Source organism: Leptodactylus fuscus, chromosome 3, assembly GCF_031893055.1.
Source record: "Leptodactylus fuscus isolate aLepFus1 chromosome 3, aLepFus1.hap2, whole genome shotgun sequence".
Lineage (NCBI taxonomy): Eukaryota > Metazoa > Chordata > Amphibia > Anura > Leptodactylidae > Leptodactylus > Leptodactylus fuscus.
Window position 1 is genome coordinate 41,716,309 of NC_134267.1, and position 20,197 is coordinate 41,736,505.

The following is a 20,197-nucleotide window of genomic DNA, read 5'->3' on the forward strand; positions in this document are numbered from 1 at the left end:
ATAATAAAAATTTACTGCCAGTAAAAATTTTGTGTGTCATTATGCAAAAGTGACAAATTTGTGACTAAAAAAGAACCCATGCAAGCTGTAACGTTAATAATTGCTAGGATCAGTTAAATTTAGGACTGTGCAAGCAAGGAACGTCCAAAAAGACGTTCGCTGTGGCATAGGCAAGGGGATACATGGAGAAAATTTCTAAAGAATGAGAAAGAACAGTTTGGTTCTCAAGTATTAGGGCATATTCACTAAAAAAGAAAAAAAGAAAAAAAAAGTGTTGTATAAAAAGTTACCAGCCAGCCACTACTTTTGCATTTTTTTTGGCTACTTTTCTTACAGTGGGTGGGACCATCAGCTGCACCAGGTTCACTAACATTTACACCACATTTGTGCAGTAAATGGTGGCCAAAATCTATGCCGTCAAGGAGCTTAGCTGGTCCCTAATTCATAGTGAAGCAATGTGCCTATACAGTGGTGTAACTACCGCCGTAGCAGCAGAGGCAGCTGCCACAGGGTCCGGGACATTAGGGGCCCGGTGACAGCCGCTACCGCTGCTATCATTATGCTCAGGGGTCTTTTCGGACCCCCGAGTATAATGATCGGCGGCCCGGGAGAGGTAAGAAACATAAAAAACACTGTTACTTACCTCTCCACGATCCTGCCAGGCCTCCTTCCTGACGTCTTTGATGTCACATGAACCCGGCCTGCGTCCCAGGTCATGTGACGTCCGACGTCATTGAAGAAGGACGGCAGCGGAAAAGACAGCGTAGGAGCCGGGGGACAGGTAAGAAACAGTAGTTTTTTATGTTTTTATTCCCCTGGGTCTCTGATTATTATACTCTGGGATCTGAAAAGACCCCAGAGTATAATAATTGTTTATGGGTGTCCACTAATGGACATAATACTGCGTGCCGGGGACACTATGGGGGATAATACTATGTGTAGGGGCCACTAAGGGACATAATACTGTGTGCCGGGGACACTATGGGAGATAATACTGTGTGCAGGGACCACTATGGGACATAATACTGTGTGCAGGGGCCACTATGGGGGATAATACTGTGTACTGGGGCCACTAAGGGACATAATACTGTGTGCAGGGGCCACTATGGGGAATAATACTGTGTGAAGGGGCCACTTTGGGGCATAATAGAACACGCAGGAATGCGGAGGAGGGTGTCGGTCGAGGTCTTCAGCGTCGCTGTCGGTCGGGGGGCCCCATGTCAAAGGTTCGCCACGGGGCCCCGCCATTCCTAGTTATGCCACTGTGCCTATACATGAATTAAGCACTACAAGATCGGTGTTCCATATTCCAGTTTTGAAGAATCCCCCTCACTATGGTATAAGAAAACAGAACAAGATACTTCCATTTTATGCCTTACTAAGTCTCAGCAGTTACTGGCTGCAGCGATTGTCAAAATAACAACAACAAGCAATGGTGGCCACATGTCAATGACCTGACATTACCACTGCCGCTTGGATGGATAGAAGAATGGGAGCGACAGCACAGAAAGAGGCTGATGAGTGAGGGCGAGGTTTGGGCCTCCAAGTCCAACTTTCAAATAAAATGCTGAATTAACTTAAATGTTATAGAATTAATAATATTTGTATAATTCTATGTATTGCTTGTTACAGATTTACTTTCATAGGAATTTAATCACTAGGTTTTTAATGAATTAGAGAACTTTTACTGCATCTGTCTGACCATTTATGAAGGCGCCAAGCAGGGGTTGGAGACGAGTTGGAGAGTAATAGTAGAGATAGATTTGGAGCTTTGGCTTATTGACCACATAGCCTGAGGTTAGTAATACTAATTTTTATTTTATAACACACTGGCCGCTTTAAAATAAATTCCTGGAAACCTTTATAATGTGTAAAATGGATGGCTATTTATCTAAATGGGTGCCATAGTGGCCAGGATCAATGCTCAACTGGCCACAACCCAAACCCAAACAGTATAAGTAATGGCCCCATTATGAAATGGGTCAATCCTTGTGTAAAACCAACCAATTCCTTAGTATATTAGGAAATAACATACGGCACTATTTATGATAGCAGTCTACCGATGGGCTTTATAGCATTGAGGAAAAACTCTAACCCATAAACAGGTTATTTTACAAGTAAACGGTGATCTGCTTAGTATGCGATTCCCTTGGGTCACCTCTGATCCTATTCTGTAGAATTAATGAAATAGGTAAATTGAGTCTTGTTCGCCTCAAAACATTCTAATATACACATACGCGGACCAGGCTGGGGTGACATTAGGAAATGCTAACCGGATATATGGATCAGAAACATATACTATCATGCATCCTAAAATGCATAACTAAAAGCAGAAATCAAATTGCTACATGTTTAGCAGATTCCCACAGGAAAACGTCACTAATTCCAAAATGTCTTCATTGTAAAACATTTATGAGCCTATAAAAGCAGTATCCTGAGTGTGCACTGGTGACAATGTGACCTATGTACATTCCTGTCAATGCAGCGCTGCATGCAAACCTCTCAATTATAGATGACATGAAAGTTTTATCAGGCTGTACTACACATCAGGTAGCTTTATTCTCCATAGTCTAGTGACCAGTAGCATCTGGAAGTTTTCAGCTATGCAGTTTTGTTTTGTTTTTTAATTACTTGCAGAATATTTTTGCTGATTTATACTCAAATAAGTAAACAAGTATTTTTCAGATATTAAATGGATGACAGCGTTTATTCCCTTGCAATTCAGTATTTTCATCAGTAAATCCCAAAGTTCACATTCATTTTGCAAAACCTAGTCAAAGTTAGGTTTTAGGCTCCGTTCAGATGGAGTAATGCGCCGCTCATTCTGACACGTAAACACGTGCAAATCTGTCTTCTATGATGTAATTAAGAAGTCAGTGCCTGAGTCATGCAGTCCAATAGAGGGCGCTCCCTGAGGATGTGCAAGTCTGTCTTCCATGATGTAATTGGGAAGACAGAGCCTCAGTCATGCAATCCAATAGAGGGCGCTCCCTTTAACATCATGCCCGGCCTTCCCAGAAGCCTTTGCTTGCAATGATGTGGGATTTTACCAAGTACAGAGAGACTGGCGCGTTACTCCGTGGGAATGGAGCCTTAGTTGGCGGCAAACAGGTGTAGGCAGTTGCCAGGGTGTAACTTAGGGCTCATGGGTCCAGGTTCAAAAGCTTAGCTTGGGCCCCCCTGTGCCCCCCTGTTCTTTCCTTGCCTTCCCTATTTGGGCCCAGACCAGTGTAACGCCGTGTTCATGGCATGTTTTACACACAAGCTTCTCATTCCCTGTCGGTGACCTCCACATAGTAATTGTGCCCCGCATTTTGCCACAGTTTCCCGACCAGAAAACCTCCTTGACTATATGTTGCTGGGCAATTGCGACTTTTGGCCAAAAAAGGGTTAGTTTTCTCCAAAGGCTGTGTACCGTACATATTTGCACTCCAGGGCACCAGAGGGCAGGGTTAGCACATATACAATACAACTATCAATCAACATAAGGCAGGAAATCAAAGAAACTTATCCAGCTTTAGTGGGGTGGAAGTGACGTATGGGCCCCCCTGTTTGGGCCCAGTCAAAGGTGTAGCCATTGTGAACCCTATAGTTATACCACTGGCAGTTGCCCTGAACTCCTATCTCCCAGGGGACTATCAAATTTTGGAAGCATCCTGAATTTAGAATTGTCCCTTTCACTTCTCTAGACCACCAAGGAAATCACGATGAACTCTTCTATTGTCCTAGACTACTGATAACATTTTAGTATGTCACTACCGGGCCCTGGATCCTGAGGGGGCCCCAAAAGTCCTTCTGCTAAATAAAATGTACTGCGATTCTAAATGACACAGGGTAGGGTGCAGATATTGCATTGGCACCCTGGAGCTTCAAGTTTACTGATCACAGTCTGATATTAAGGAGTATTTCTTCCACAAGTGTTTCCTTTGAGACCCAGTTTCTTCTCATTTGCCAAAAACAAACAGGTATAATAATTGTCTGCAGCATCCGATCCCTAGCGTATATGTGTCTGTCTGCAGGAAAATTAGTTTGTAAACTCAACATATGTGGACAATTAATCATACCTTCACTATAACGAATTGCCTAATCATTGCGTAAATGGTAAAAATAAAGTAAATTATATAGAAAAGTATAGAGAAATTATACAGTGTTTACTGTAAGCCTACTGAAAGGGAAAGTAGAGGAGCCCAAGGCAGCCACTCAGGTTGCAGCTCTTATTTAATGTCATTTTATTACTCATCCTGTTTGTGTGGGCCGCTACACTTTTCCTTGCACTGTTGTGACCCTTTTTTCAATGCAAAATCTGACTGTATATAAGAGACAGATGAACAGTTGACAAGTTACTGTTATAGAATTTTTCAATCTACTTTCCATATCAATTCCTTGCTGTTTTCTAAATCTCTGATTCCTATGATTGATTCTGCTTAGTACCAGTGGATAAAAATCAGTCCGTGGTCATGTGATATACAGTCCGTGGTCATGTGATATACAGTCCGTGGTCATGTGATATACAGTTCGTGGTCATGTGATATACAGTCCGTGGTCATGTGATATACAGTCCGTGGTCATGTGATATACAGTCCGTGGTCATGTGATATACAGTCCGTGGTCATGTGATATACAGTCCATGGACTGATTTTTATCCACTAGAAGTAATCAGAATGAAAAACAGCAAGCAGAGATCTAGAAAACCGTGAGGAATTGATACATAAAGTATATTGGAAAATTGTACAACTTTTCATTCTACTTCCTCATTATTTTCTGAAACAATCCCTTTATGGAAGGGCAGTGAACATGTAATTATATAGGGTCTAAAGTGAGCCTAAGGTAGTCAGAAACACGCCCCCTGCCTCGTCATTGGTTCACACTGTTGCTTCTTCCCTTCGATCAACAACTTTGCCTCTTCTGATGGACCATTGTATATCTCACCAAGGAATCAGTAAATGTGAAGCAGATTCCTAGTACAGCAAGAACCAGAATATTATTAAGTACAGACTACTAAACCACCAGTGAGATAATGGGGTAATTGCAGGCCATACTGTACTGTACACAAGGCAAACAAGGAAGAACGCTGTGTCTGTAGAGTCACTTTAATGGCCTAAGGCAGATTAAGGAGCAGAACCAGACACTAAAACCATCGATGGGAAATGAAGAAAAAGGAGATTCTTAGGAACGTTCATAATAAACAGCTAAAGGAAATGAAATTGAGTCTTCGCCAGTTAAAGACTATGGCCTTCCAGAAATGGAAGGAAGTGTTCGAGGAAGTGAATTACGGAAACACCTCCTGCACCTGCACTTTCTGAGTGCCAAGAAACCCATGAAGCCTGGAAAAATCTACTATCATATACTGATGACTTATCCTTAGGTTAGACCACCAATTGAAGAGAAGACAGTGCAGGACAGTGGAGCCTGGAGTCCACCAGTAAAATTCATCGTGGGGACCCACTATACAGCTACATGCAAATGTGAACCGACGCTCATTTGCATATTCCTAAAATGTTGCCAACATAAATGTATATGTAGTAGTATGTTCCTGCCTGGTCCTCGCCTCTGATCGTGCCCTGGGGTCCTACCAGTATTCTGCTGCCTGGACTCTGCTTTGAACAAGGACCCTCTTAGATCTGGGAGCCAGGAATATGTGACCACATAGCAGTAGAAAGATGCTGCAAGATGATTGTTTATTGGTACCATTGTAGTATTATGGAGAAGATGGGGTCCAGGGAGGAAGGATAATTTGGGGCTAACCTATTCAAGTGTGAACCAGTCTGATGCTCCACCCAGGACCACTGCAGATCACCCCTCCCACTGCAAGACCACCCCTCCCAGAGGGTCACTTCCACTTCACAGGCCATATGACTATACATTCAGCAGTCACATGGCCACTTTACATCTCAAGTGAATGGGCTGAGCCATAACACCAAGCACAGCCACTATACAAATATAAGCTGCTGTTTTTGGTAAGTATTAAGAGGCAGATAGCCGATTGGCAAGTGCTCCAGATGTTGGACCCCTACAATATACAATTGATGACCTTTAAAAAGGATAGCCTGGAAAAACAGTATAAAGGGGTTGTTCAGGATTTAGAATAAAACAAAACACATGGATGCTTTCTTCTACATACATCCCTGTGTCTGGTATTGGCGCTCAGCTCCATTACAGTAAATGGAGTAAAGCTGCAATACCTTGCAGAACCTTCAGATTGATGTAGCGCTGTTTGCTTAAGCAAGCAGTTTAGATTCTCTAAACCTGTCCAAACCATTTAAAGCCAATTACACAACAAAGAAAAGCCATTAACCATTCTGTTTAGGAGGAGGCTAGGTTATCTACTCCACAACAGGATACCCATAGATTTTCTGCAGCAAATGAAAACCTTTGCATTATTAATTAAACTCTTCTAACAATGTCCTATATGCTTTACAGCCAGCAATACGCCTTCCTTATAGGGAAAATGGAAACCATTTAATTTATGATGATAACAAATTATAAAATAATTGGGTGTTTTCATAAATATGAAGACACAAGGCCTCAAAGCGCAGTTCACAATGCTGTGCTTTGAGAGTTTTTTTTTTTTTTTTAAATCAATCAATTGATCCAAACAAAATGGAAAGGATGTATGACACTAGGTTCACAATGGGGTCCATCGGGCATCCATCGTTTTTAAACCAGAACCAGCGGAGGAAAAAGTCCTTGATGCAAGACTAGCTGCTGGGCTGGGGTGATATGCTGGTTCTGGTGACACTAACCTATGTATCTGCAGGGCTGGTAGATACATGCTGGGTTCTGGTGACACTAACCTATCTGCAGGGCTGGGGTGATATGTTGAGTTCTGGTGACACTACCCTATCTATCTGCAGGGCTGGGATGATATGCTGGTTCTGGTGACACTAACCTATCTATCTGCAGGGCTGGGGTGATATGCTGGTTCTGGCGACACTAACCTATCTATCTGTGGGGCTGGGGTGATATGCTGGTTCTGGTGACACTAACCTATCTATCTGCAGGGCTGGTAGATACATGCTGGGTTCTGGTGACAGATTCCCTTTAAGGACTAACATATACAACCATATTAAAGTTCAGTTTTGCACAGAGCCACACTCGGGTTTCGAACACACTGCCTCTAATTTCAATCCTGGAACACTATATACTGTATACTACGCACAGACCGAGTGTGCTGCTGTACAAGACAAAGAGTCACAGTCTGTCAACATGAAATAAATTCTGATTAGTAACAATTTGTATTTAGCTGTACAACGTAGTCACCAAAGCCATAAAAATCTATAGGGTATATTCCCCATTCCCCCAACTACTAAGTCAATGGCTCCCGTCTAGCCCCCGCGTCTTTTTAAAATCCATGAGCAAGAAAATAGCAGCAGCGTCCGCTACAGCAACATTGTAACTGTCTAACGGGTTTTCTGCCATGGCAACGAGACAGCAGGCCATTGTTTTGCAAATTCACCTTTATTTATATACTATTTACGGACATTTGTTCCTTTCACTAGGGCATCTAAAGAACATAATGAAACGTCAATGTCCTGTCCCCCTAATAACAAAGTCGCGCGTACGGTATACGGTTTTATATAAGGTTTACAGTCAAATCTAGACATTTCTTCTTAAACAAAATCGCAAGACCCAGCACAGTAAATGAGCTGAATAAATGCATTCCTATACACTAGTATATTGTGCGACATCAAGTCATGAATGCATTCAATGCCCCGGGTTTCCAGATACCATGGAAACGCTTATAGGAAACCGCAAGCTTGACGTGTACAGACTCTGTGCAGCTCCATGTTTGTCATGTGCCCTTTACATCATGAGCTTTCACATGATTTCATCTATGGACTGACACCGACAACAACACTGAATAAAGATGTGTTAGAGATATCGCTTGCACTGAAATACTAGAAGAGGCTTCGCTTGTAGATAGCAAAACTGCAAGGCTAGGCCTGTATTCACATCATGTAGTCAAAACGCAAGTACAAACAAGGAAGAATAAATATGAATATGTAATAAAAAGCACTATCGAACGCAAATTCTACGGAATTAGAAGATTCCTCAAAGAAAAGGAGAGCATTGAAACTGAATATAGGTAGAAAATGGACTCAGGCTAGTAGGCCTCAATGTCTATTCAGCCAATTATATTCCTTATTACCAAGTTTCCTGAATCACCTAGCCCTGGTTTACAATACAATGCAATTGCCACGCTCCAGTGATGGAAAAATGGCTTCCTTAATATGGCAGCTTGCTGCCTAACAACAGACAGGACACCACAGGATCAACAGCGTCTTAAGGAGGGCCAACACATTCACATTTGTTACTATCATGTTGATTCTCAGATTTACTAGGCCACATAATATATAGAATTTGTCTATTATTTTGATCTATTTACTAAAAAAGAAAATGACAGAATTAATAACGGTTTTGTCCATGTATTGTGAGGGCCACCGGGTTGAAAATAAATTTTAGAACTTGGATCAGGCAAAAAAAAAAAAAAATCTCGTCTTTAGCTACCCAAAGGTCTGGTGGACCATCTTGATATTCGTATTGGAGTCTCTGTTGAACCAGCTCTTTAGCCTGTAGCTTGTTGGCTATAAATGTGCTGTAGACCCTGGTAGTCCATAATAAAATAGAAATGTTAAGTCTATGTTCACATGTGCATTGGAGTCTACGTAGGAGACCCCATCGCAATGTCTGCCTTAAATTAGCGGCCGAAAAAGTTATGCAAGTTTAAAAGCAATGAACACCCGACACACCCCATTCACTGTATTGGGTACCACGTGTAACTACAATTTTTGCAGTCTGCCTGTCTGTTGTTCTTGTACTCCATTGGAACATAATAAGAACCCTAACCCTAGTGTGAACCTAGCTATCCATGACTTTAGTAGAAATGACTTAGCCTTAAGATAGGTCTACAATATATCAGATTGGTGGGTGTTCAACTCGATTCGCCATTTAGCTTGTGAATGATTTCAGCAGCTCAGTCTCATGCAAGTGAACGGGACTAAGCTGTGATATAAGACATGTTCTCTATACAATGTACTGAATCCACGCATTGCAGAAAATAATCTGCAGCGTAAAAGCTGCGTTTTCAAAAACACGTGCATTTGGTAAATCGCAGCCGGTCAATTATACCTACGGAAATGCTGGCGGTTTCCGTATAGTTATAATAAAACCAGAAAGTCTGCAGAGGAAAACTCTGTGGACTTTCTGAGAAAAGCGCTGCGGGAAAACCTGCAATGCGTTTTCTCTTCGGTTTTTCCTGCGGCGCTTTTTGGCTGCGGCTCACACTGTGGGGCCTTAGACTTAAAGGAGTTGCCCAGTAATATCATCCTATTCAACTTTTCAACACCAAATCTGTGTCAGTTCATGCTAAAACTGTGTGTGGTTGTAACACTGTTTTGTGGTCAAAAATGACTCATGTAAATATACCCTTAAGAGGGGAAAAAAATAACAAAAGGGCTTCACTGGAATGCAAAAAGTGCCCTGGGCAGCAGCTCCTTACAGAAATGTCTACAGAAATTCCAGAACTTCATAAGAAAAGGAAGCAGATTTTTCTCTTAAGGTACAGAAAAGGTTATGAGTGATGAAAAACAAGCATGGTCCTACATAGGGTCAGGTTTCCTCCTCTTATTGTATGGCTATTTCAGGAATATGGTGTCCATGTACTTGACATCCTCCCCGTTCCTTGGTGGACGTGGATACAAAGACTAAATTAAGGACCACAGTTAATAATTTTGAGATTTCTGCTACATGTTTACAATAGGTCTTGTAGACTGGACACAAAATGTTGATTCCAAAGATCCAATATTTTAATCTAAGTCATTAAACCAGTGAAAAATACCAAATTTACCTGTAAGATGAGAGCAAGAGGTACACTGAGCCTGGGCAGGAGAATAATGTATTACATGGTGATGTCACTTAATTCCAGATACTTAGGCAAGCAACATATCACCAAGGCTGTCAGTGGATCAAACCGCCATGCCACATGTCATTGATGGCTTCAGGTGAAAAGGACCTGCTGGATCCTATTGTGTGTGCATGGGGTGGAGGTCTGGCCTATGGGCCTGGCCAGCTGTCATGGTCTGGATTACTGCCCATCGCTTAGTTCTCTAGAGAGAAACTGTATTCCTCCCCAGCTGCTGTAAACTACAAGTGCCAGCACACCCTGACAGCCACTGATGGGTTACTTAGAAGACAGAAGGAATATCCTGATAGGTAAAGGCATGTTCCCAAGACCTTTAATTCACATTTACACTGTAACCACACATCTCTGATTTTGGGACTGCATTGTCTACTCCCATATATTCAATGGACAACCCTGCATGCAAGAATATCCCTTTAAGGCTGAGGCCCCACTTTGTGGAAATGCAGCTTTTTTGTTGCAGGTTTTGCTGCGGTATTTTTTGAGTCAAAAGTCAGAAGTGGCTTGTGCAGGAGGTAGAAGTATAAAGTTGAGTTCACACGGAGTTTTTTGGATCGGATTTTGACACGGAAGCTGCCTCAGGATCCGGCTCTAAAAAATGCCTCCCGCAACTAGCTGCGACTGGTGCATCGGCATCCAGTCGTGGAATTCGCTCCGGATTAGGCCCAATTGAATGGGCCTAGTCGGAAAGGAGTCTCGCTCCCTTCTCGCAATCCGCAGCAAGATAGGGCAGCTCGCTTCTTTTTTCCATGAGCAGGAAAAAAAACAAGTGGACAAAAGAAGTGAAGGGCTCCCATTGAAGTCAATGGGAGGCGTTTTTTTGGAGCCGGATTCTGAGGCGGATTCCGCTTCAAAAAACTCAGTGTGAACTCAGCTTAAGAGCTTCCTATATTTCTCATTCCTTTTGTAGCCATTCTTGGCTTTGGCTCACAAAACACAGCAAAATCTGCAAAAAAAGCTTCATTTCTACAATGTGGGGCCTCAGCCTTAAGCCAGGTTCAAACGGGGGTTTTTTAGATCGGATTTTTACGCGGAGGCTGCCTCAGAATATGGTCCAAGAAAGGGCTAGCTGCGACTGAATGCCAGTGCAGTGCATACAGTGCACCGGCATACAGTCGCGGCATTCCGCTTCAGATTAGGCCCAAATGAATGGGCCTAGTCGGGAGGGAGTGTCGCGCCATGGAATCCGCCTGGAGAAGGGGCTTGTCGCCCTCTGAATTCAATGGGAGGCGGTTTTTTTGAGCTGGATTCCGCTTCAAAATCCTGACCAAAAAACCCAGTGTGAACCTGGCCATAGGTTGGTTTCATATTACCAAATCTCAGACATGAGACTTAGTCCGTGCGTGTTCAGAATTAACTGGCTAGTACACTATGCATTATAGTTGTCGATGATGCTGGGAGTCTCTGACTCTCCACGACATACTGTAATCTCTACGGGACAGTATTTATCAGAGGGGCAGAGACTCCTACCATGATAGATAGCTATAATGTTAGGAGTCTGTCTACCTGCATAGCATATAGATGTGTAAATCCGGGAACACACATGCAATCTCAATCTCAATCACAACGAATCTCAAGTCCAAGACTTGGTAGCTTGAAACTACCTTAAGGCCCGTTGCGAATCACTGGCTGTGATTGAACGGCATATGGATATCATCCATGTGTTGCCCATGCTTTTGCAGCCGCATTCATTCATGGTCGCAAAACAAGACCTGTCCTGAGGTTTGAAGGCTGACTGTTGGACTGCACACTGATCGGTGTATTTTATAGTCATGTGCTTGGGGTACAGAAATTAATGGGTCAGTGTGCTATCCGGAAAAACCCTGTATAGCATACGTTCATGTGCAAGGGGCCTAAATGAGAAAGACTAGAACTTACATGTACCAGCTGATTTAAGGCCACTTTCACACAGTCCCATTTGGTCAGTATTTGTGACCCAAAATGAAAAATGGTTCCAGAACATGGAAGAGGTGTAAAGCTTTCCATTACAGTTTTCCTATACAGGCTCCAGTTCTGATTTTGGCTTGCAAATACGGACACAAAATACTGACTTGTGTGAAAGTGGCCTTAGAGGGTATGTGATTATATTCTGACTGATAAAAGCCATATTAAGGCTACATACACATGACCGTGTGTACAGTCAGTGTTCTAGTTATGTTTTTAACATATAGCACACAGACCCATTCATTTCTATGGCCTTATACACACGACCATGTGTTTTCATAGGGCCGGGAGCAGGTCCCATTCCTGTCTGTTTTCGTGGCCCATGTTCATTGACCTCAGTGAATGGTGCCATGGAGGCACAGGCGGTACACAGTGTCATCCATGTACTATCCAAAGCATGCGATCACAGCCCAGTGACACACACATGGTTGTGTGCATGTTGTCTAAGGCTTTTGTTGGAGGTGTACAGTGGGAGTATTCTTCTATACCTATAACAGTGATCATTGACACTGTATATGTTTTTATTTTACTATGTCCCTCTGTATAGCAGTCTTTCCCATATTGTGGACATAAAGGGCTGTCGAAATGCAAGGACCCTCTTTGGCATTCTGTACACATGTGGCCTAGGAATAGGATGTGTGTGTATATGTAAAGCACCATAGAATTAATGGTGCTATATAAATAAACAATAATAATAATATTGAATGTGAAAGGAAAATGAAGTGTGAACTGATCCTTATTATTATTAGGTTTCACATATTGATTTTTTTTAGTTAATGTACAAAGAACATAAAGACTTTTACTGGTCTCTTTTTGCAATGGGTCATAAATCACTAAGAGCAGACAACAGTGGTTATGAAATAAGACCCCCACATCCTCCTGACATGACTAGGCTGGAAGAACAGGACTTCCTTATCTTTCACTGCAGCCTATCTCCCCCTCCCCATGTTATCTGATTGTGCACTAGATAGGGCTTTTCTTACCTTACTTACCCTTTCTTCCTCAAAATAATGCAATTATAAAGAGCAATTTTGCACAAAAGTGTGGCCCCCTGCATCCAATGCCCTTGGTACCACGTGATCATTACCTATCTAATTCCTACACTTGTAAGCTGAACTAAAAGGGGCGGGCGGGGGGGTCATTTAATTCAATCCTCAGCCATTGTATATGGGTGTCAGAGTCAATCAGCCAGTCAGTGTCAGCAGTGGGAGATGACTGCATTCTCATCCTAACATTTAGTGGTACAGACCCCTGGTGGGTTTTTAACGCTGTCAGTATGGCAACCGGTAAAATAACCTGCAAATATACCATCTGATTTTTTTTTCCTCTGGATTCCAGACAGTGAAGCCCTGGAGGCATCAGATTTCTAAAATTTCCACTAGAGCTGGTTTGCATTAGTCCATCTGAACTTCCCCCCACAAGGAAGAGACTAACAGAAAATAAAGCTGCTGCAGAACCTCCTGAAAAAAAAAATGCTATTGTTACATTAATATTGTTAGTTTTTGTGCGAAAGAGGTTCTGCAGCAGTGACAACCACAAGAGACAGATGCAGATTTTCCTCTGACCCCATCAAATCCCTGATTTTTTTTTTTACTTACATTTGAAACATGACCTCATTGAGGAACACACCATCCACTAAAGCCACATATTCATCCAGCAGAGTCCCGTTACCTTTCACCAAGGCTCCAAAAGTCTTAATCTAGGGGGGCGAAAATACATGTTAGTAGAGGCATAGCAGCACATGGATCAGCCCGAGCCGGACCCAGTGTGGAGGAGAAGACACAAGACCGCTTACCCAGCTCACTAGAGGACTGCTCATGAAATTTTCCAGGAGTGGAGTAAATAGATCATTCTCCATTTTCTAACCAGAATATTTTGATAATCCTCCAAATATCGAAAAAAATTAAGGAAAAATCCAGATGATATTCCTAATACAACAGTGTAATCCAGTGTCTGGGATATAGCAATGCCATTGGAAGGGAGGTGAGGAAAAAAATAGAAAAAATGTCAAGTCAAAAATAAATAACGATACAAATCCAGAATAGGAAGCCCTTGTGGAGATCTTCTAGATCCAAATGCGAGATCCTCTAATAAATAAAATACATTGTAATATAATAAAAGCCCTGCTTCCCCTCCCTCCCTTCTCTGCAGAGGTGCAGAACTAGGGTCTGCATGCAGCACAAGTGGGAGGCATCATCTGGAGACTGGGGAAGGGGGAGGAATAGGAGGGGTGGAGAAATGGGAAAAAGGGCTCTAGTCTTCAGCAGCTCTGGAAGGAAAAAAATAAGGCAAAATACAGGCGAGGGCTGAAGCGCTGCTCCATCCACCCAAACCCTGTGTACTGTATATAGCTGGACGTTTGGGACCCCTCCTCTGTCACACGGTGCCTTATCGCTCGTGGCCGTGACCATGACTTTGTTCCCAATATTTTTATATTTATAGAAAACAAAGGATTTTTTTTTTTCCCCTTGCCGGTATTTTATTACAAGAGCTGCGCCCCCTACACCCCTCCCCTCTTCCTGTCTGCTGTTACATTGTAGCACATTTTACTAATTCACCAGGGTCAGTCTCTGCCCTGTGGAAAATACGGATTGATGCCAGTCCGCTACTTAGGCTCCCCTTCCCCATTATTTTACTTTCACTGCAGAGGGCAGACCCCTCCTCCAGCCTCGCAGTATCACTACCTCCATTATTCTAGAGTGGACTATCTGGAATTGTTACTATGTATCTATCACTAATTATTCACTTTGTATCTAGGCAAAGCAAAAAATCAAATGTTACTTTTATAGACATAATGCCCCCTCCCAATCACATGGCGGGTTCTATCCATGGTATTATGCTGAGCCAGGAGAGTCCTTGTATTGGATGGGGGTATGACATCATCTCCATTCACCGTCTACTATATAGGATTGTCCTTTGGGGTTTTTTCTTTCTTTTTAATATAAATTTCCCAGAAGTGTGAAAAAGAAAGTGCAATGTAATTTCCAGCTAGACAGCCCTTCAGTCTCACAGGACCATGTGCAAAAAAGGGAGGAGGGGAGTGGGAAAGATGTGTGAGCACAGAAAACCTCTTACAGTGTTAGTAGCCCTGAGCAGGAAAAGCCTTTTTATATACCCCTCCCCCAAAGATGATCCAGATCTGCACCTCAGCCATACATTAACTCCTGACTGACCTTGTATTGGTCCTGCAGTCAGATAGCACTTACTAAATAACAATGTGCCCCCCCCCCCCCCCATGTCATCTATATCCTGCATTGTGTCTATAATCTATGGATTTTCTATAGAAAATGTTACATTATTACTGTGGAAATATTATGTCATTGCTATTCTACAGTACATATATATATATATATATATATATATATAAAATTCTAGAGAACTGAAAGAGCTGGAAAACAGGATCTGACTCTTTGTTGCCGTTTTACTAGAGCATACAATACGACCATATCGAGTTATGTATCGAAGATATTTTATTGTATATAGTGCACAGTCATTGAATTAGGGTAAGCTTACACAGAAGAAATTCCTTCAACATTTCCGCCCCCTCCGGCTTTCTGCCCCAGCTCTCACCCACTGTGTAGAATCAGATGAATGAGCCTAACCAGTCAAGTGGCTTGTACTGCAGGTTCTGTGGCTCAGCCAGCTGCAGAGTCCATAGTAAAGCTGACGCCTCACATTGTGCAAACGAAGCCTTTTTTTGTTGCAGATTTTGTTCCGTTTTTTGAGCCCCAGCCAAGAGGAATGTGAAATATATAGGAAGCTCCAAGGCTGAGTTCAAACAGGGTTTTTTGGTCAGGATTTTGACGTGGAATTCGTGTCATAAACTGCCACAAATCTCTTTATCTGTTGCAAAACATTGCTGAATGTGAAACCATGGTAGAGGATAGAATGGAGTGCGGAAAATGAGGTTCTGCCTGGTATTCCCTGGATCCAGTAGGTGGCGCTGCCTCCTGTCACTGTTAGCATGAGACACTACCTGCTGTGCGTCAAACCAGGTAGGTTAGGGTTGCATATAGATGAGGTATAGTTATCCTCTATATCAGGGGTGCCCAATACGTCGATCGCGATCTACTGGTCGATCGCGAAGGACGTATGGGTCGATCGCAGGATGCAACCAGGGATCCCCAGTGTCTGCAGGCCCCGCCTGCAAGTGTCCGGAGATGACTCTCAGCCTGTGCTGTGAACAAGCATTCCGGACACTTGCAGGCCGGGCAGCAGCAGCTCCGGGGGATGACGCGCTCCCCGCTGTTAGGGATGAAGAGAGCCGGGGTGCTGCTTGTTCACAGCGCAGGCGTCATCTCCGGACACTGGCAGGTGGGGCTGCCGCAGCCCTGACTGCGAACGAGTGCAAGGCCCCGGCCTGCCAGTGTCCAGAGATGATTCCCAGCCTGCGCTGTGAACAAGCACTCCCATAGCCAAGACAGCGCCACCTACTGGATCCACAACACACCTGATTAAAACCACTCCATTCTAGTCTAGTCTCAACAATTATACTGTGCTTAAGGGCATAAACGCCACGATTTGCCCGCAGTGGAGACGCTGCGGCATTTTACAGTGCAAGCAAAGGGGATGGGATTCATGCGGAAAAAAACGCCGGCGGCTTTCCCGTAGATATAATGGGAAGAGAAAGTCCGCAGAGGAAAGCTCAGTGAACTTTCTGTTGAAAGCGCTGCGGAAAGAACCGAAGTGCATTCACGCAGCGGTTCTTTCCGCAGTGCTTTAGCGCTGCCTTTACGCCCAGTGGGGCCTTAGTCTAAGGCTCCACTGAAGATCAGGTGGAGGTCACTGTTGCTCTCCTGCAGGTTTTTCTGCAGAACCACATCAACTTTCAAGCTTTGTAACCTATGTTCTTTTCAAAAACATTTGGAACCTTTTTATTATTATTTTTAACAGTGAACTAAGAGCTACGAAAAGCAAAAGGAGGTGACTCCACCAATATATTAGAAAACTGTAATGGGTCCCTCTGTTTTCTGTTACAGAATGGAGCATGTGCAGCATTGGAAAGTATTTAGAGTAAGCGATAGAAGACACAATGAATACAGGTGATCTGATGTATATACATGATGAATGGCTGGGCCAGGTGCAGAATACAAATAAAGATGGATCTCAGGAAATGACTTGTAGTCTTTGGCTCTCCTTCAACACTTATAATGTCTGGAGCATTAGCAAAGTGTAGACCTCAAAGCAGACGAAAAATACATTAATTTGCTCCAATCCAAACTGAAATATTTATATCTTCCATGAAATGATATAATGAGAAAAAAAATCTATTTTTATTCCATTATAGTAATAATATGTATGATATCGGTAAAGCAGTGTAGTAATATGTATTATATCAATGTACGCATAGTAGTGTAGTAATATGTATTATCAGTGGCATAACTAGAATGGCAGGGCCCCGTGGCGAACTTTTGACATGGGGCCCCCCCCGACCGACACCAAATACCTCGACCGACCCCCTCCTACGCATTCCTGTGCGCTCTATTATGCCCCATAGTGGCCCCTGCACACAGTATTATGTACCTTAGTGGCCCCTGCACACACTATTATGTCCCTCAGTGGTCCCTGCACACAGTATTATCCCCCATAGTGGCCCCTCTACACAGTATTATGTCCCTTAGTGGCCCCTGCACGCAGTATTATGCCCCTCAGTGACCCCTCCACACAGTATTATGTACCTTAGTGGCCCCTGCACACACTATTATGTCCCTCAGTGGTCCCTGCACACAGCATTATCCCCCATAGTGGCCCCTCTACACAGTATTATGTACCTTAGTGGCCCCTGCACACACTATTATGTCCCTCAGTGGTCCCTCCATACAGTATTATCCCCCATAGTGCCCCCTCCACACAGTATTATGTCCCTTAGTGGCCCCTGCACACACTATATATGTCCCTCAGTGGTCCCTGCACACAGTATTATCCCCAGTAGTGACCCCTCCACACAGTATTAATCCCAGGAGTAACCCCCTCCACACAGTATTATCCCCCATAGTGGCCCCTCCACATGGTATTATACCCCACAGTTGCCCCTGCACACAGTATTATCCCCCATAGTGGCCCCTCCACACAGTATTGTACCCCATAGTGGCCCCTGCACACAGTATTATCCCCAATAGTGGCCCCTGCACACAGTATTATGTCCCACTGTGGACACCCATAAACAATTATTATACTCTGGGGTCTTTTCAGACCCCAGAGTATAATAATCAGAGACCCAGGGGGAGAAAAACATAAAAAACCCTCTGTTACTCACCTATCTCCCAGCTCCTATGATGTTGGCCTCCGAAGTAGTCCATCTTCAATAACGTCAGACGTCACATGATCCGGGACGCAGGCTGAAGCCTGCCCGGATCATAGAGAGGTAAGTAACAGTGTTTTTTATGTTTCTTACCTCTCCCGGGCCGCAGATCATTATACTTGGGGGTCCGAAAAGACCCCCGAGTATAATGATAGCAGCGGTGGCGGCTTTTACCAGGCCCTGTGGCAGCTGCCTCTGCTGCTACGGTGGTAGTTGCGCCACTGTGTATTATATCAATGTACACATAGTAGTGTAATATGTATTATATCAATGTACATGTAGTACCGTAGGACCATAGTAGGGTAGGAATATTTATTGTATCAGTTGTATTGTATCAGTGTATAGTACATGTAGAGGTGTAGTAGTATGTATTGTATCAATATACATGTTTTAGTGTAGTAATATATATATTGTATCAGTGTACAGTACCACATGTAATAACATGTATTCTATTAGTGTATAGTACAATGTGTATTATATATTGCATCAGTGTGCAGAACCATGTGTAGTAATATATATTGTATTGGTGTACAGTACAATTTGTAGTAGTGTAATATGAATTGTATCAGCATCAAAATGATCAAGTTGTTTGTTACAATATTTCTGAGGGAAATCCCTCTATGCATTCAAGCGACCCAACACCTTAGACAGCTATTCCTCCTGATTCCCTAATGCACATGCACACTTAGCTTGGCCATAGGAGAACGTTCTGTACACCCCAATACACAACAGGGCTAACTCATCAAGTTTGGCCATCCTGCATTCATGGTCTAACCCAGGGGTAGGGAACGTACAGCTCTCCAGCTGTTGCAAAACTACAACTCCCATCATGCATACTTGGCTCTGCTGTTCTTGGAACTCCCATGGAAGTGAATGTAGCATGTTGGGAGTTGTAGTTCCACAGCAGCTGGAGTGCCGAAGGTTCCCTACCCCTGGTCTAACCTATAAGCTGGTCATAACACCTTAGATGAGTATTGGCCTAACCTGTCCAATATAATGGGTTTGACTGAGCATCCAATACTCTTTCAACAAACAGCTTTTCACATAATACTGAACAGACTCAAGTCTATGGAAGAGCCATGAAAACAAATGGTCCACGGATGTAAATTAGCCATGAAAAATGTCCTTTTGCAGCATGACTGTGTGAATAGAGCCATAGTGATAAGCTGCTCTGATCTGATAACCTATTGGTATGACCCCTTATCTCTAGAATGTTCCACTAGTTAAGATAAGATAATCCTTTAATAGTCCCACATTGGGGAAATTTCAGCATGTTACAGCAGCAATAGTAATACAGATACAGGATAATACACAGTAATATATTACAGGACACACATAAGCTGAGAAGAGAAGATATACTAGGAGTCCATAGTAGCTAGGGAACAGAAGAAGAAATAAGGAAGACTTCATAATCATTAGTTTTCTGTGCGGAGTGATCTTCGCTTAGACTGATGTAGATTTGCTTTGTATTCAGTTTATACACCAAAATTTTTGGCTGTTTGGAAGATGGGGGCCTAGTGGAAGGGATTGTATGAGATGTAGTATAGGGCTGTAGTCCATAACAAAGCTAACAGTCCATTATTAATGTAGTCTCCCATACAACAGAGGCATCTACTACAGTAACATGTTTTCTTTACTCCAGCGCCACCTGCTGGATTTCCAGGAATGATACATGGACTGGCTAAAGGTTCTTTAAATCCATATTAAAGGGGTATTCCCACGTCGCATACTCACCAGACTTCGTTGCTGTAAATTCTTCTTTCTTCCGGCTTTGTTGCGTCATTGGTGGGTGGGGTTACATATGCAAAGTCAGCGGCGAGATGCCGCTGGCCCTGCGTGCACGCTCATAGACCAGTCTAGCCTTCACAATGCGAATACAGACCCGGCATCCGCCTCTCTCTATTACAGCGGATGCCGGGTTTGTATTGGCGACCCCTTCCCCCCAAATGGTAAACTCCCCCCCCCCCCCTCCAGGCTCGCTCCCGTGCACTTAGCCCCTCCTCCTTCCCCCCTCAGAGCAGCAGATACATCAC

At 43.3% G+C, this 20,197-nt stretch overlaps 2 protein-coding genes across 6 annotated transcripts in view; both read right to left on the bottom strand.

Annotated features, from left to right (window-relative positions):
• CCDC88A (coiled-coil domain containing 88A) overlaps window positions 1-14,185 on the bottom strand; it is a 134,447-nt gene extending 120,262 nt beyond the window's left edge. For 3 of the 5 annotated variants that reach the window (XM_075267465.1, XM_075267464.1, XM_075267463.1), the window contains exons 1-2: window positions 13,659-14,184; window positions 13,462-13,562 (exon numbers count right to left, since the gene is read on the bottom strand). In XM_075267465.1, the coding sequence (XP_075123566.1) occupies window positions 13,462-13,562; window positions 13,659-13,721 (164 nt within the window). In that variant the 5' untranslated portion in view covers window positions 13,722-14,184. Of the gene's footprint in view, window positions 1-13,461; window positions 13,563-13,658 lie in introns of all 5 variants that reach the window. The other 2 variants (XM_075267462.1, XM_075267461.1) reach the window with 1 other exon arrangement.
• Window positions 1-20,197, bottom strand: part of LOC142197292 (beta-soluble NSF attachment protein) — a 101,432-nt gene that overhangs the window by 51,241 nt on the left and 29,994 nt on the right. The window lies entirely within an intron of this gene.